Source organism: Amphiura filiformis, chromosome 1 (assembly GCF_039555335.1).
Source record: "Amphiura filiformis chromosome 1, Afil_fr2py, whole genome shotgun sequence".
Taxonomy (NCBI): domain Eukaryota; kingdom Metazoa; phylum Echinodermata; class Ophiuroidea; order Amphilepidida; family Amphiuridae; genus Amphiura; species Amphiura filiformis.
In genome coordinates, this window is record NC_092628.1 from 73,693,167 (window position 1) to 73,709,061 (window position 15,895).

The 15,895-nt window shown below is 36.8% G+C and overlaps 1 protein-coding gene across 6 annotated transcripts in view; it reads right to left on the reverse strand.

Moving 5' to 3' along the window:
• The window catches only part of LOC140153002 (uncharacterized), a 49,622-nt gene that overhangs the window by 12,683 nt on the left and 21,044 nt on the right, over window positions 1–15,895 (reverse strand). For 3 of the 6 annotated variants that reach the window (XM_072175584.1, XM_072175594.1, XM_072175575.1), the window contains exons 7-13: window positions 15,674–15,718; window positions 14,656–14,694; window positions 14,009–14,053; window positions 13,397–13,441; window positions 7,804–8,119; window positions 7,644–7,715; window positions 6,963–7,073 (exon numbers count right to left, since the gene is read on the reverse strand). In XM_072175584.1, the coding sequence (XP_072031685.1) occupies window positions 6,963–7,073; window positions 7,644–7,715; window positions 7,804–8,119; window positions 13,397–13,441; window positions 14,009–14,053; window positions 14,656–14,694; window positions 15,674–15,718 (673 nt within the window). The remainder of the gene's footprint in view (window positions 1–6,962; window positions 7,074–7,643; window positions 7,716–7,803; window positions 8,120–13,396; window positions 13,442–14,008; window positions 14,054–14,655; window positions 14,695–15,673; window positions 15,719–15,895) is intronic. The other 3 variants (XM_072175609.1, XM_072175603.1, XM_072175618.1) reach the window with 3 other exon arrangements.

Sequence of the window (15,895 nt, forward strand, 5' to 3'; positions counted from 1 at the left end):
TTCATTTAATCATTTAAATGTTGCCTTTGAATTTTCTTTGCCATATTCATTGTTCTCTGTACTTTCCATTCCTTGCTGGTCTTTTTTTATCTTTCAAACAATAGCACTCAAATTACATGTTGCCTCTCTGATTGACCCATGTCATATTGAATAGTAATCAATTAAGGGGAGTACTGAACCCATGTATTTATTTTCCCAAGCAATAGACAGATTTCAATGGCATTTCAATCTGTTATATAAAGCGTCCATTACCATGTGTCTGATTACTTTCACATAACATGCACTTCCTATTGTTATGTGAACACTCTAATAATAGAGCTATCTGGTTGAATATTATCAGGTAGCACTTGTTTAACATAACCTTTCATAACTTTAGATTATACTAAAAATATAAGCATATTTCTACTGATAACATGGCATTGCCATACTGTTTACCCCAAGATCATCTTACATGCTTTAGTAAGAAGCAAAAACAGTAAACACATACTTTACACTCAAGGTTTGATTTGGGCATGCTGTGTTGATCCGAAATACCAGTAGAGGCTGAGGCTGTTTCTACCGAAGTGGATAATGGGTCAACCCATGTCTGACACAGGAAATAGATATGTGCTATCTGCCTAGTAAGGGTGGGCTGAGGTGGGTGCTACGATATTTACACACATTTTGCTTATCATTTTGTATAATTTCTGGTATGGATAGTTTTATGGATTTCAACTACCCACTCATTCTTGAGATTGAGTCAACAGTTGCAAAGCATGCAAGCTCTAATAGACAGAGCATGTTTTATTGTTACGGCCACTTGAGGGCTCTTGTCCTCCTTCAGGTCCTGGTGAAACCAAAATGAATCACTCTCACACTTCGTATAACTGTGCATGCATATTGACCAAACCCTGAAAATGTTCTACTCATTTATTAAATGTTCACACATAATGATGCAATCTCCTGAATTTCAAATGTCATCACAACTGCTTTCAATTATATGTAAGTATAAATTACAAATATCTACATGTAGTACAAGCAAATGATATGCATTCATACAAAAATACATACACCACCCCCCACACACACACCCCCACCCCCATATATGTATACATTCAGTTCCAAATGTGGACTGTGTACAAATTTGCATTCTTCTGTGGATTTTCTACCATATGATAGTAGACTAGTTTTACACATACATTTTGAAATGCAATTTGCTCACCTAGTCTTAAAATGAGGACCATCCACACTTTAGTGCATCCACAATTGAATAGAAAGGTTTAATTTGTTTCCTCCATGGGGAAATTCCCCCCCCCCCCCCATGTACTGTATATCACATACACATCCCTACGCTCCGGACGTGTACATATACACACATGTCAATCAAAAGATGCAAAACAATAGAAACAATGGTGTTATTAGGGGGGAATTTGTTTCAGAAGAATTCTTACTGTTTATAAGAAAAAGGCTATGTGCATTTTTGGATCACTTTTTGCCCCTGCTTTATTTTGTTCTGATGACTACAAATCAAAACAAAACAAAACAAAACCCTCCCAAAATCTGTAAAACAAGTTTTAAAATGTATTGGCATGGTCTTTTTTGTTGGCCTTGTCATCATATAAATAAGAAGCTAAAGTGGTGCATATGGTAATTAGTTAATATTGCTATAATATAAATTAGTGGTTAGCAGGAAATGAATTAAGAGACTAAGCTTTCAAACTATGGCTGGCTATAATAAAAGACAAAGTTTGCGTCTGACGTCACCGTCAATCAAATTCTCTACGATCCTTGATTGGCTAATACTAATAGCGCGTATAAGGGAGGTTGATTCATCTGGTGCCGAACGGAGAAAAGGAATAGCAGAAAAATGGCGAAAAATTATGTACTCTTACAAGGCAAAAAGCAACTTTTCTAGGATTTTGTTGACATGGTGCCTTCGCGAAAGAAAGTTTCCTACTATTAAGACCTAACTTTTGAGATGGTTTGTATGTTTGAAGGTGCAAAATTAACAATAAGGCGCCCGATTTTACCCTCGTGTTCAGCAACTCATATCATCACGACACTTGTAAACAAACCAATCTCGAGTTTGATTGACAGATGACGTCAGACGCAAACTAGTCTTTTCATCTTAGTCTTTCATTATAGCTAATGTCACAATGTAAGATTTGACAATGGATGAATAAATAAGATGACCATTTAAGTTTCAACTGTAAGGTGAAAGTGCAGATGTTATGACCTGAAAATCACATGCTCATACATTATACTAACACAGAAAGTAAATATATAATAATGAATTGGGAAGTCTGCAAGCTTGGGTTTGTGAATATCACACCATGTTAATACTTGAAGGGATGAATATGTAATTGTCATGATATGAGATATGTGTACATGGATGTAAAAAAGTGTTAACTCAATCACTTTGAAATCAGAATAACTTTTTTTCTCATTAACCCTCATTCTCCTAAGGCATTTTAGTGCGTCACATCCTCCATATGACATCATAACAATGTCATGTGGAGAATGTTTGTACTTTAATATTTGGCATCACTGGATAGAGGAGACCCAGAAGTTATTCATTGGTAGATCACCTTTGGAGCCTTATTTCACTCATATTAAGATGAGCACTCTATGACAATCACTCTGTGAAGGTGGCTTACGAAAAGTTCCTTAAACTGCATATCCTCTCCTAATTTTGATTCGACATCAAAACTTGTCTGGACTTTGCACCATATTAGTACCAAACCTCACATGCCACGCAGAAGATCACTGGCCTGTGGCCACAGGGTGCCAGCAACTCCCTGGGTATATAGGACTATATGGCTTAAGCTGATTGCGTCTTCGCATCACGTGGAATGCATGGACATGCAGTGGTTTTAATAGTGAGCTTTAGTGAGACCTGGTTGAATTAGGGTTAATGAAAAAAAAAATCCTTAGCCACTCATTGTCAAAAGAAACAGTATTTACTTATGTTTAGTGTTTTAAAATAAAAGGGATTAATGAAATAAGTCCAACAGCAGCGATTCTGTTGTAAACTGAAAAGGATGTTGACACAACCATTCTCATTTCAAAGCCATTAGAACTTTAGGCTACTGCGCACCTCAAATTCCAGATCAAGATACATTGGGACTAGAACTTTTTACACTATTCTAACAAGTATTTTAACTAGTTAGCCAATTCAAGAGTACATGATGCCCCAACAAACTAGATACCACCTTGACACGTAATAGCTTGCTGTACCAAGGCCGTGAGAATTGGAATAGTACACCGCTCATTGCACTAACAATTTTCCTGTTGTCCTTACAATTACAGTACTTTATCTCACACTGACATGTTAATAACTTCTGCCAAAAAGATGAGGATGAAACAAGAAAGAAAATTTGCAGTCTAAAAGGGAAGTTTAAACAAAACCCACAACTTGGTGGAATTTCAGTGAAAGCTGTAGCTGTGAATTTTGTGCATGCAAGCACACAGGGTTTAAGCTGATATTAAATGCTTGAAAAATGATGATAAATGTTTGTGTAGATGTGTTCACTGCAAACTGGGATGGTATACTCTATCAATATTATTGGTACCCATCAGTTTACAGTGAGTATGGACAGAACTTCAACCAATAATGTTAAAGGAAGTCTCCGGCAATCACAACATTATTCCTTATATGTTAGAAAAATAATTGTCAAGCACGAATCACATGGTTTTATTTAAAACAAACTCATAGTGACCATAAAAACGAATAAAAACATCCGTTTCTCAACACGCGATATTCAAAATTCCCGGGCCCCGAGTGCAATGACATCCCAGTATTACAATGAAGGCTGACGACAATTGAACACAAATAACCATTACGTCATTGCACTTAGACAATTTCGGCGGGGGAATTTTGAATATCGCGTGTTGAGAGCCGACTGTTTTTATGGTCAATATGAATTTGTTTTAAATCAAACAATGTGATTCGTGCTTGATAATTATTTTTCTAACATATAAGGCATAATGTTATGATTGCCGGAGTCCCCCTTTAAGTAAAGGTCATTTTGCACTTGGAAGAAGCAGGGTTTTAAAAAATGTCAAAAAACTGACAGGTACCAATTATTTTGAATACATGCTGCATTATGATGTATCACACTAAGCAGTTGCAACAAGTATTTATTTTTTCTAAGGATTTTGTTGTTAGGATTTTAGATTTTTGGCTGCATATATTTTGTTTGCAGCAAAGAAGACTGGGCATTATTAGGCTTAAACCTCTTCTGTCCTTTTTCTTCCTAGAATTCTGGCCAGTCCTGCGCAAATTGCGTGCCATACCGCCTCAGCGAGAACACTGGCTATGAGCGTAGAGTTTTTGGTAAAGTATTTTGTGACTATACTTAAAGTTCGGTAGTAGCATCAATGACTGTGTATGCTGCAAATGTGCTAAGAAACTGCCCTTGTACGTGTGTGTGTGTACAGTTTGCGCTATTATCAATGCGCGATTTGACACTGTGAAAAGCGAACTGAACTTGAGGTGAACCAAAGTTTACATCCCGTCACTCTATACAAAAAGTGACAAGCTGATATATCGATTACGGGTCACTAGCATGCCCAGCATCCAATTGCTTCCTGTTGAACTTGAGTCAACTTGGGAGCATCACAAATCGAAGTTGCTAGCAATGACTGAATTGCCAGTAGCATAATGCACTATCTCTCGCTACCAGCATGTGATCACCTGTGATTTGTCTCACAATTACTGCTCTTGCTATTTATGATAGTCATAAAAAATAAAAAATTATGAATTTAGTAATTTCAAACATTTCATCTTGTTGTTACAGTTAGTGTGTTTGTTATTAAGCCATATATATGTAGCAAAAGCACAGTGTGTTATATGAAGACAATATGAAATGGGATGCACATATTTTGTACACGAGAGACACAAATATCAAATACCACACATGAAAGATGGGATCACACACCAGAAACAACACAATTTTCCTTGTGTTATCACTGTTTTTTTAATACTCATTTCAGTACAGCACAGGTGCAGGTAGTGATGATATGAAGTTAGTAGGAAACGGGGTGCAATATGTTGTAAATAAGAGGTATAAAATTCTAAATGTAAATAGGTAGTCTTATAAATTTCATATTTGTATTTAATGATTGACTAACACACCTAGTATATGGACAACATCACACAATTCACACACGCACACACCCACCCTACACATCACTTCATCTAATTACCCCCCCAGTGCAGACTACTGCATGTGGATATATAAACCAATCTTCTTAATATCTATCCATGGAGGCTTTACACATATCAACTGTGGATGTTGTGTCTAAAATTGCATTGTTACCTATCAACTGTGGACTGGTTTGACAGCAGAAGGGCTTAACCATGATTTTAAATGCAATTTTGTGCGATATTATAGCAGTGCATTTACATGCAGTCTGTCTTCCTGGTGCATCCACGACTGGATAGCAAAGTTTCATTGTGTAACCTTGTTGGGGGGATACCCACTCACACCTACATACATGATACCTACACAATAACTAATAAATTACTATTTACAAACAGTGCAATGATACTTTTAAACAGTGCAATGATACTATTTAAGTAACAATAACAAAGTAACAATAAAATGCAATCAACATAAATGCTATTGTTGCTTTCATTTATGCAAGCCAAGTATACATAATAAAATTACAACAACAGCTTTGTCTGCTCATGCAAATTGTAATTAGCACAAAACATGTTACAAAACTTTTCTTTAAATCAAATATTAAAACTTCTCAAAACTTCACACTTTGCATAAGTAGTGCAAAAATATTTGTAATTAGGATAGGTGAACTTTGATGGGTTTAAGAGTAAGGGAAAATGAAAAGAAATCTGAAACAAAGCCTTCAAAGAGAAGGCATTTATGTCTTACATTCAGGAGAGGTATTAATGGGCTACTCGGGTAGAAATCCATACATCCTCTTTGGAAGACATGACCTTAATCTTCCACACAGGGAGTATGAATTTCAAATAGGATTACCTGAATGTGTGACTCCATTTGAAATCAACACCTACTGTGTGGGAGATTAATGTCATGTCTTCCATGGGGGTGTTTGGATTTAAACAGGAATAGTCCAATTTTGGTGTATAAAGAAAGCAACGGTACTTGACTTAAAACCTGTTACAATATGATGCCTGTGTTGAAAATTTACTTGTAAGATTTCCAACTGACTACTCGGGTAATACTCTTTTGGTTTACACACACACAAAAAGCACTTTTGACTGGTGGTGGGTAAGGCTGTTGATACTTGGTAAAAAACATGCAAAAGGTATTACAGAAACATTGCACAACGTTCATATCATTAATGGTATCATTATCAAATAGCAAAAGTGTTATTATGCCTGAGTACAAGATATTTGATTGCATGGGATTTTGCTATAGTGCAACTGCTTCCTGTATTTGATTTGGGATAAAATTTTGCAGACATAAAATAACTCTAAAAAGTGAACCTAGATCTAGGCCAGGGCTTAACAAACTGTTTTTCCTGTGATCCAAATTTCATGAGTATGGTGTGACTGTGACCCACATCATAATACAAATACAAATTCACTTGTCTCTTAATGTGTACCCTTCAGTTTCGAAAGCAGAAAAAGTTGCAAAGAAATTTTGCAAATTCCTCTTTCAGCAGGATAACCTCTTCTTGTTTAAAAATTTTGCACTTTCCTCCTTTCATTATTTTTTTTATACTCTATTTTTTCTTTTCAGTCTAGGTCGGCGACTCCCTGAAGATACGCTTGTGACCCACAGTTTGGGAAGCCCTGATCTAGGTCAATATGTTTTCATCATCCAAAACATCTTTTTTTCCCTCCCAATGACAAGTGCTTTTAAAAACCAAGAATGCCAAGACTTGACCAGTATACTAGAATTTATTGCTTAGTATCCATTTAACACAGCTGTTGCACTCAGCATTTCCTTGCAGTAACATTTGAATATCTTTTCTTGAAAAAATGATGAACTTACTTGGATCTTCTTGGTGATCCAGACCTTGATCTAGATCTGGAACGGGACTTTGATGGCGACTGGGATTTGGATCGGGAGATTCTACGCCTGGACCGCACTGGTGGAGGAGACCTGGAAATAAGAAGTGTAAACAATTAAAAAAATCTAATTTAGTGGTTTAAACCTTTGATCACAACACAAAAATGTGCGTACCTGGAATTTTCAGTCAACACTTAAAAAGCTGCCACTTTTATTGATTATAATCTGCAAAGTAAAGAGTATGATATGGTTCGGATACAATTGACCCTTTTATCAAATTCAAAATTACAGATATACACTTTTCATTACGATACAATGACTGGAAAGAGCAACGCTCAATCTTTTTTCAATTGCAATATGTGTGGTAGGGACTGTTATTCCAGAGTTGAACTTTCCAGCCACAGCAGGAAGTGTTCCAAACAAAATACATGCTTGTCCTTTGTGGGGGTACAAATTGTTTTAATACTTGTAAACAATGGGAACACTACGACAGAAATCTGCTGGTAAAGTTCATGTTGACAGCAACTGGGGAAAGGGTGCTAAATAGGTTGAATATTGTACCTATATTACAATCAGTAACATCATCAATAAACTAACACCTTCTAAAATGGAGTGCTGCATTGGCTGGTAGCCAACTTGCAAGTTTATTTGTTATGTTCTTACCTGCTCCTGCTTCCCGATGCTCTGGATGCTCGATAGCTCTTAGGTGGCGTTTTGGAACGACGTCTTCGATCCCTGAAGAGAAATAAAAAACAAGGTCATAAGTATTTGATTTTTTAAGCAATATATACCATACACTATGACACTATGTATGTATGCTTACTTTGACCGAGATCGTCTATCTCTACTGCGAGACCTTGATCGCCTACGTCTTGGTGGTGGAGGTGATCGAGTTCTTGATCTCCTCCTAGGTGACCTCTTGCGTGGGGAACGTGACCGACGCCTTGGAGGAGTTCTGGAACGTGATCGGTACCGGGACCTGGAGTAGCTGCGACGGCGATCTCGTGATCTAGACCTGCGACGTGATGAACGAGATCTGGATCTGGAACGGCGGCTGCGACTACGAGATCGTGAGCGTTTTCGACTTCTAGATCGGGAACGGCTTTTTCTCTTCTTCCTGTCATCAGGTGTTTCAAGTTCTGAAATAGTAAGATAAGTGATTGTCAAACAAATATACCGTGGCAAAAAATGGAAGCACAACGTGTCAATTTCAAATCATACATACAAACAACAGCATCATTCATGTCCTTGAAGGATCAGAAGTGTCTATTTCTCTGCTATTCACTCTCAATTGGGAGGGAATAATTTACCCCACTGGGGAAGAAGTTAGTGTTTTTAAAACGAGAAAGTGAGGAAAGAGCCTAGAGGTGTTTGATAGTCCCTGGTTCAGTGTCCACACTGTACCATCTAGGGAAGAGGTTTGTAGGGAAGACAGAATAGAACTATAGTCTGTCAACTCAGAAGTACAAAGTAAATAGACCTCAGACACTCGAGGTATGAGAATAATTATTCCAGCGCAAAGTGTGTGTAAATGCTTCTTTAGCGCGCTAACTGCTGCGTGATTTGTACTTGCCGAGCACACCACGCTCTTCATGGTTGACGCTTTTAACACATAGCATGTGTGACGAAAGTATCGACCCCCAATGCCACGGATTTGGTTTGTACTTCTAGGTTGAAGCAGTATAGTCATTAAACATGTTTAAGGAGAGATCGAAGTAGACTTAAATTATGAACTATTTACAATTTTATCTTCTCTTCTTCGAGTACCTGTTAGAGCATTTGTGATTTTCACGTTTAGGTACTGCTATACACACTGTCCACCTTACTGATGCCATCAAACATTATTTTGATACCCTCAAACATTATTTTGATGCCTCAAACATTACTGAAAAAATTGAAATCTCAAATCATCGGGATAAGCATTTTTGCTGACGAGGCAAGAGAGAGACTGAGACATTAAAATCTAACAGGTACCTCACAGGTACCCCAAATTATTTAAAAAATCAGTCACTGTCTGGTGATCAATTTCAGTGTGATTTACCTGGATATACATGACAATCCCCCTCTGGAACTTTTACACTTGACAATACACAATAACTACATGAATGGAGGCAAGGGGTGCTAAAGAAGCATAGCGTACTACGCGATCAGCAGAGTATACATTTTATGTTCCTGTGCAAGGTACATTACAGATTGTTCCATAATACACAATGCCTTGGCTGAAGACCACTGTCAATTCCCAAACATAATTATTCCCTGATTCTATCATCATTTATGCACAGGTGTAAGGATAGGAATCATGTTAACACTCAGAAAGCTAGTCACTTGCTTGCTATTGTTACCCAAAGCTCATTTAGTCATTAAAATGAAGATCTTAGACTGTGTCACAGCTAGAGAAACTTGAAAACTGTCAAACCTATGTGCACTGTGTGAGAGAATAAGTTGACATAAAAGAAAAGTTGCATTCTCCCCAAGAGTAAAGGGCAGTATGGCCATGTGTCATAAGTTGGGACCCTCTTTTGTGAGATGCTATTCTTATATGTGAAACATCAGTTTTGAGATAAATGGTTATAACTTTTTATGTACCAATTGCAGGTATGTAAAAGTATACATTGCTGGAAAGCATCAAGAACACAGATTACAATGACCTAAACTTGAAATCAATATTCACGGTGTGCGAATAAATACAGGTTATACCAATTACCGTTTTAATGAGCGTGTTGTAAAATTGACTTTCAGTAGTACTTTCCACCAGAAAATAATATACTTTGATGTTTTGTGTATTTCTTTATTCCTTTAAATTTGTATGTTTAAACTGTTTGAATAAAGATGATTAAATGAAATAACATGAGTAAATTTCATGCTGGATTTTAACATTGGCATTAAAACAAGAGTGTATGTACATTTGCAAGCATTGTTTTATCTCACATTTCTGAAAAAATGAAAAGTAACATTTTTAATTTGGCCGAAAATTTTTCTTAAAAACTAGATAGGTGCAGATCAGAATTTGGTTGATTTCAACATGCACCTATTCGGCCCAGCACCCAATTATAATACTACGCATAATACTGGAGCTTGACGACTAGCTTTCTGAATGTTAAGGAAAGGTTAACATTTTGATAACAAAATTAGAGGCATGACAAATATCTTTGAAATGAAAGAAATTGTTCATGTGAGATAAATTTGACATAAACAAAATGGAGGTAACAAGAAATAGATGCAGGGATATATCATATATGAGCTGATCTTCCAAACGATGGCATCAAAAACCACCAAGACAACAGGATCAGCTCCCAATGAAAAGAAATCTAAAGGCAATTCCAACTTGCAACAAAACTTTCTCAAACAAAAAGGACTAAAAGGTTTTTGAGAGTTAACATGCAGTTGAAATGCAAACACATAAAATTAAATTTGAGTAATGCTAACTGTATATACAGTGAAATAAATTGTGTAACTTGCATTTGATATTACCACTGTAAAATAAAAACACTGGATATATAAGATTTGGAAACACCTGCTATTCAGAATTATGTACATGACATGCTTGTGCAAAGCCGTTGACTTCTTTTTCAAAGAATATTCCATCTGATCTGCACTTTTGAGACACATCTTGGGCCAGATTCATCCTTTTTTATTTGATGTCAAATGTTCAATGCAACACATATGTACTGTGTTATTCAATCATGGCTGCTTTGGTTAACATTGAATATCAACTTTTCCATCAACAAACATTCGTTAGAAGATTGAATAACAAATACTTGTTGCCTGCATCAAAATATTTATTTGTCAGTCACCCTATCAAGGTCTCCATATCTCATCAAGTAGACTAAATACTGAAATACAGTATTTCTACCAACACCTGATCATATTAATGAGATCATCATTATAGAGATTATTAGTTGTGTGAGATTATCAAGAGAGTTGGTCCCCATATTTGCTTAGGGTTCATACCTATAATATATCAGTCTTCCCCAGTCAAGCTGCAGCTTACTACAGCCATAATGATTTTAAGCTCCCATTCTGTACACTGGTAATTGGGTATGGTCCCTTATAAGTTATATATCTTGTTACTTTTTCTCAACTAAATCAATTTTCGAAACAGAACAGTAGAGCACATATGTTTTTATGCACTGTGGTTTTTCTGTGTGCAAGTCAGCATGACAGTGCATGATTGGTTGTGCACAGCATATAATTCAGAGATGCCACTCAGTTTTACTCAAAAAATCTGAAACTGGTGAGAAAACCCTGAAAAAGCATGTAAATGCAAAACGGCTGAAAATTAAAAAAAAATGCCGGAATTTGGGCTCACAAAAACCCGAATAGGCTAAAACTCTGAAATGTGGCATCTCTGATAATTACACACATTCTTTAGAATCACTGCATGTGCAGTATCGGATCATATTATAATACAGCAAAGAACATCTCTATGCCCATAAGAATGGCATTTGTTTGGGAGTGGGAAAATTATTATCAAGTGTGGGAAAATTATTATCACGTGTGGGATATAGTCTATGCATCTGCCTCTTGGATGTCTATGGCAATATCAGTAAAACAAATTACAAAAGTGTACCCTTTCCAAGTGGCAATATTGAATGGAACCATAGCAGGGGCCATTGTGAGCATCATCAGTTACAAACTACACAAACCTGGGTTATTAACCCTAACACCGGACACTGCTTTTTGCTTTGAAAGGAGGAACAAAAAGAGAGAGAAGATGAACAAAGAAGTCACTTGATACCCCCGGGATTCAAACCTAATAGACCACTCGCATGCCAAGCTACCCGTGCGGTAGCCACACAGGTTGCGCTGGCCTGGCCAGCAATTCCCTGAGCATATAGCACTTAGGCTGATTGGGGCATTGCATTACCTGGGATTCATGCATGCGCTGTGGTTATCATTTTGGTATTTTATGGTGTTTATGGGTGTTAGGGTTAATCACTGCCATAGGCTATAAAATGTTATCACTTCAATCAGAAGTGGCATTACACATCTCTTATCCAAGTTGATGCACTTAGTTTCAATTTCTACCTGATCTTTGTAATAATAATAATAATAAGGCACTTAATATAGCGCCCAATACCAAAAGGCCTCTAGGCGCTTTACAAAATGCGTAATCTGCAATTATAATTTCAAAAAATATATATTATAAACAAAACCAAAACTTAATATTTGCAGGCCTAAAAAAGGTTTGTATTGTCCTTTTCAGACCAACCCAAAAATCTGATTTTTTTTCTTCAAATATTTTGCCTACATTCACAAAATGTTTTACCCATTTGTAATTTGAACCGCATGACTAACATATTAAAACAACAAGCCTTACAAATGTTATAAAATCACTGTTTACCAATCATTGTATTTATGGTGAACTTATATGTATGAGGCAATTTTTAGAAAAATTTTAAAGAATCAACCAACCTGACTTTGGAGTTTAAGGGCAATAAAAACTTTTTGGTCCTTATTTTAACATGTAGGCAGTAAAGAATTTGTAACAAGTATTGTCTTCTGAACTTGTTCTTTGTACAAGGCAGTTCTTATACCACAAGCCCAGTACCAACTACTTTGGCAGTTACCTCAACTGATTTGTTAAAGGGTTTAGCTAATAAAGGGAGGGAGCTGACATTGGCTGGCTGAAATGCACCTCCCCAGCCCAATGCAAGTAAACATACTGTTCATAATATTTTAATTTTCGGACACAACATTTGAAAGCAATGAGTGCGTAACACCAACATTCGACAATCATATGACATTGCAAACTACGCGTGATTCAAAAAAATGAAACCAATCATGGCTATGCTGTGTTGTTACTAAGCAAACGATCGCTAAGGTTGCAGCTTCTGTGCAGTACATGCTCACGCATCAACACAACACCAGGTACATACACTTGTGTCCAAGAATTGAATATAAAGCAGCAACAGGTACAAGCTGCTATGGTACTACCCTAGTCGCAACTTGCTTAATGCATCTCCCCACTGTGAAATACAAGCATGCTTATAAGCAACTTTACTTATCACTTGCCATTCAATGTCACTTTTAAATAAATACAAACTGCTATCAGTTTTAAACTGCAAAAGCCGAGGCAAAGTTGAGCAGACAACAAATGAAAATATGAAAAAAGTTCAACATTTCATCAACTACACCAAATTGTTTTGGCAATAAACACAAATTACTCTTGCTTGTTATTAGCTTCACATATTTCACAAATTGACATTAACAACTGATTTTGACCTTTGTACTCTTTGAGACCACCATTACACAAAGGTCTCTATATTGTACCTATGACCCCACATACAGAAATGGTGACTAGTCTCTTTAATAATTTCGGGTACGGGAGCATGGGGGTATCTCTACCATACAAGATAACATCATATGATCTAGAATTCAGATTGATACCTTTTGTACTTCAACCCAAAGCTTACCATTGTCCTTGTCTGATTTGGTTGCCAAATGGCTCTGTTTGGTTTCTATAGTAATGTATAAGCATGATTCATGGCGTTGTAATTTGCAGGGGGAAATTTGGCATATATTTATTCACTTATTGAAGAAATCAGAAACAAATCAGGGTTTGATACAAAGACATTGCAGTCTATATTGGAACTTATTGTGGAAATTTCAGGGTCATAACTTCCAAGGTTCATGGTCATAACTTCCAAGGTTCAGGGTCGTAACTTCCAAGGTTCAGGGTCATAACTTCCAAGGTCCAGGGTTATAACTTCCAAGGTCCAGGGTCATAACTTCCAAGGTTCAGGGTCATAACTGCCCAGGTTCAGGGTCATAACTGCCAAGGTTCAGGGTCATAACTGCCAAGGTTCAGGGTCATAACTGCCAAGGTTCCGGGTCATAACTTCTAAGGTTCAGGGTCATAACTTCGAAGGTCCAGGGTCATAACTTCCAAGGAAAAATATAAATAAATGTCTCCAATTGAAAAATGCATTTATCGCTGTAATTAAACTTGACCCTGCAAAGTAATAACATAATACACGGTTGTTGAGATTTGATACTGGTACTTAACCTGTTGGCGCAAAGCTTACCCTTTTTGGTTGGTGACTTGGGTGCCAAAAAGTTCTGTTCGGTTTCTATATATATAATGTATAAGCATGGTTCATTGTGTTGTAATTTCTAAAGGGAACATTTTCCATATACACATACAAATTCACTTACAGAAGAAACAAACAAAATATGGGTTTAATATAGAGGCACTGTTAATGGGGGGAACTTCAGGGTTATAACTTCCAACGGAAAAATACAACATAAATGTCTTTGTTTGATAAATGCTTGGGAGAAAACCTGTACAGTTATAACATGATACACAGTAGTTGAGATTGATTGATACTGGTAATTTATCCGTTGGTCTAAAGCTTACCCTTTTTGAAGTCCGACTTGGGTGCCACAAGGCTGTGTTCAATGGTTTCTACAGCAATACATAAGCATGGTATAGTGGAAATATATCATACGCTCTATTGTTCCACAAATTCAAAAAAGGAGTAATACAAATTTGTTCATATTTTGCCATCCATACAGAAAATATTTAGGGACATTTTTCAACTATGCTATTATTACTTGAGGAAAAATAAATAAGAAATCTTTGCCTAGTCTCCCCTAAAGAATCTAAGCATCCTACATAGTGAGTGGACATTGGGACAGGCACTACAGTTGTACTATTTGACCCTATGCTTACCCTTTTTGGTCTCGATCTTGGTTGCAAGAAGGCTGGTTTCTATAACAATGTATAAGCATGGTACATGGGAAAATACATTAACATCACATATGCTGTACCATGAACACAGAAAATAAAGGGAACCTCCCTGATTGGAATGAATTGGAATTTTCTACATGTATCTAAAGATAGACACTACTATTGGATGTTGAGTTTGGACAAGGCGCTATACAGTTGTACTATTTACTGAGTGAATGTTCTTAGTCATCCAGTAGTTTCAAACAGAGTTTTGGAATTAAATCTAATACTGGAACTTATATACTTTTTGCAACTATTGCGACGTTGCGTCTGGAACCTTCAGACTTCATCAGGCAACAGATCCGCTGGGCTGGTCACATAATAGACGGCTAGGTATTGTCCCGATGGCCCGGTCATGCATAAGATAAGTTAAAGCGGGGTCCCCCTTTCTTGTTCAGTGATGGTTGCTCAATGCGCTCCCAAATGCCTTCATGGGACCGGGCCATCGGGACGATACCTAGCCGTCTATCAGTTGGCTGATGAAGTCTGGTGGTTCCAGACGCAACGTCACAATAGTTGCAAAAAGTAAGTTCCTGTATTAGATTTAATTCCAAAACTCTGTACTATTTACTATTCATACACTCTTAGAACCATGTAGCCAATCAGAAAAGACATTAGAAAAGTATGCTGAATGTATTAGAAGTGTTTAATTACACTCTGCGCACTGCTTTCAAACGTGGGCATGTTGTGTACGATTCATTCATTTTCTTAGGTGTATGCATTTATATTTGCTAGTATTGCAACAATTGCAGAATTTTTACATGTGTATGATATAGCTTAAAACTGCACATAACTTGTTGCTCAAGCAATTAAAAAAAATAATGCATTTGCGTCGAGACGTTGATACATCTAATGCATGAGCCCCAATCCACTGGACGCATCAATATCTCAGTGTGTGCATTATTTTGTCCAATATCTCTCTCAACAAGTAATATGCAGTATTAACCTCTAATTAGCTTACCCTTGGTGGCTTCTTGCTTGGCTGCTGCAAGACTCAGTTTGGTTTCTATAGTGATGTATAAGCATGGTATATTGGAAACATATATTAACATCATATTACTCATTAATAATAGGGATGGGGGTTGACACTAATCACAGAATCCATATTATGATTCTGAAAATGAGTCCATAAACGATAATGTGGAAATTCTAGTCATTATTCTCGTTGGTAAGAGCATTTTTC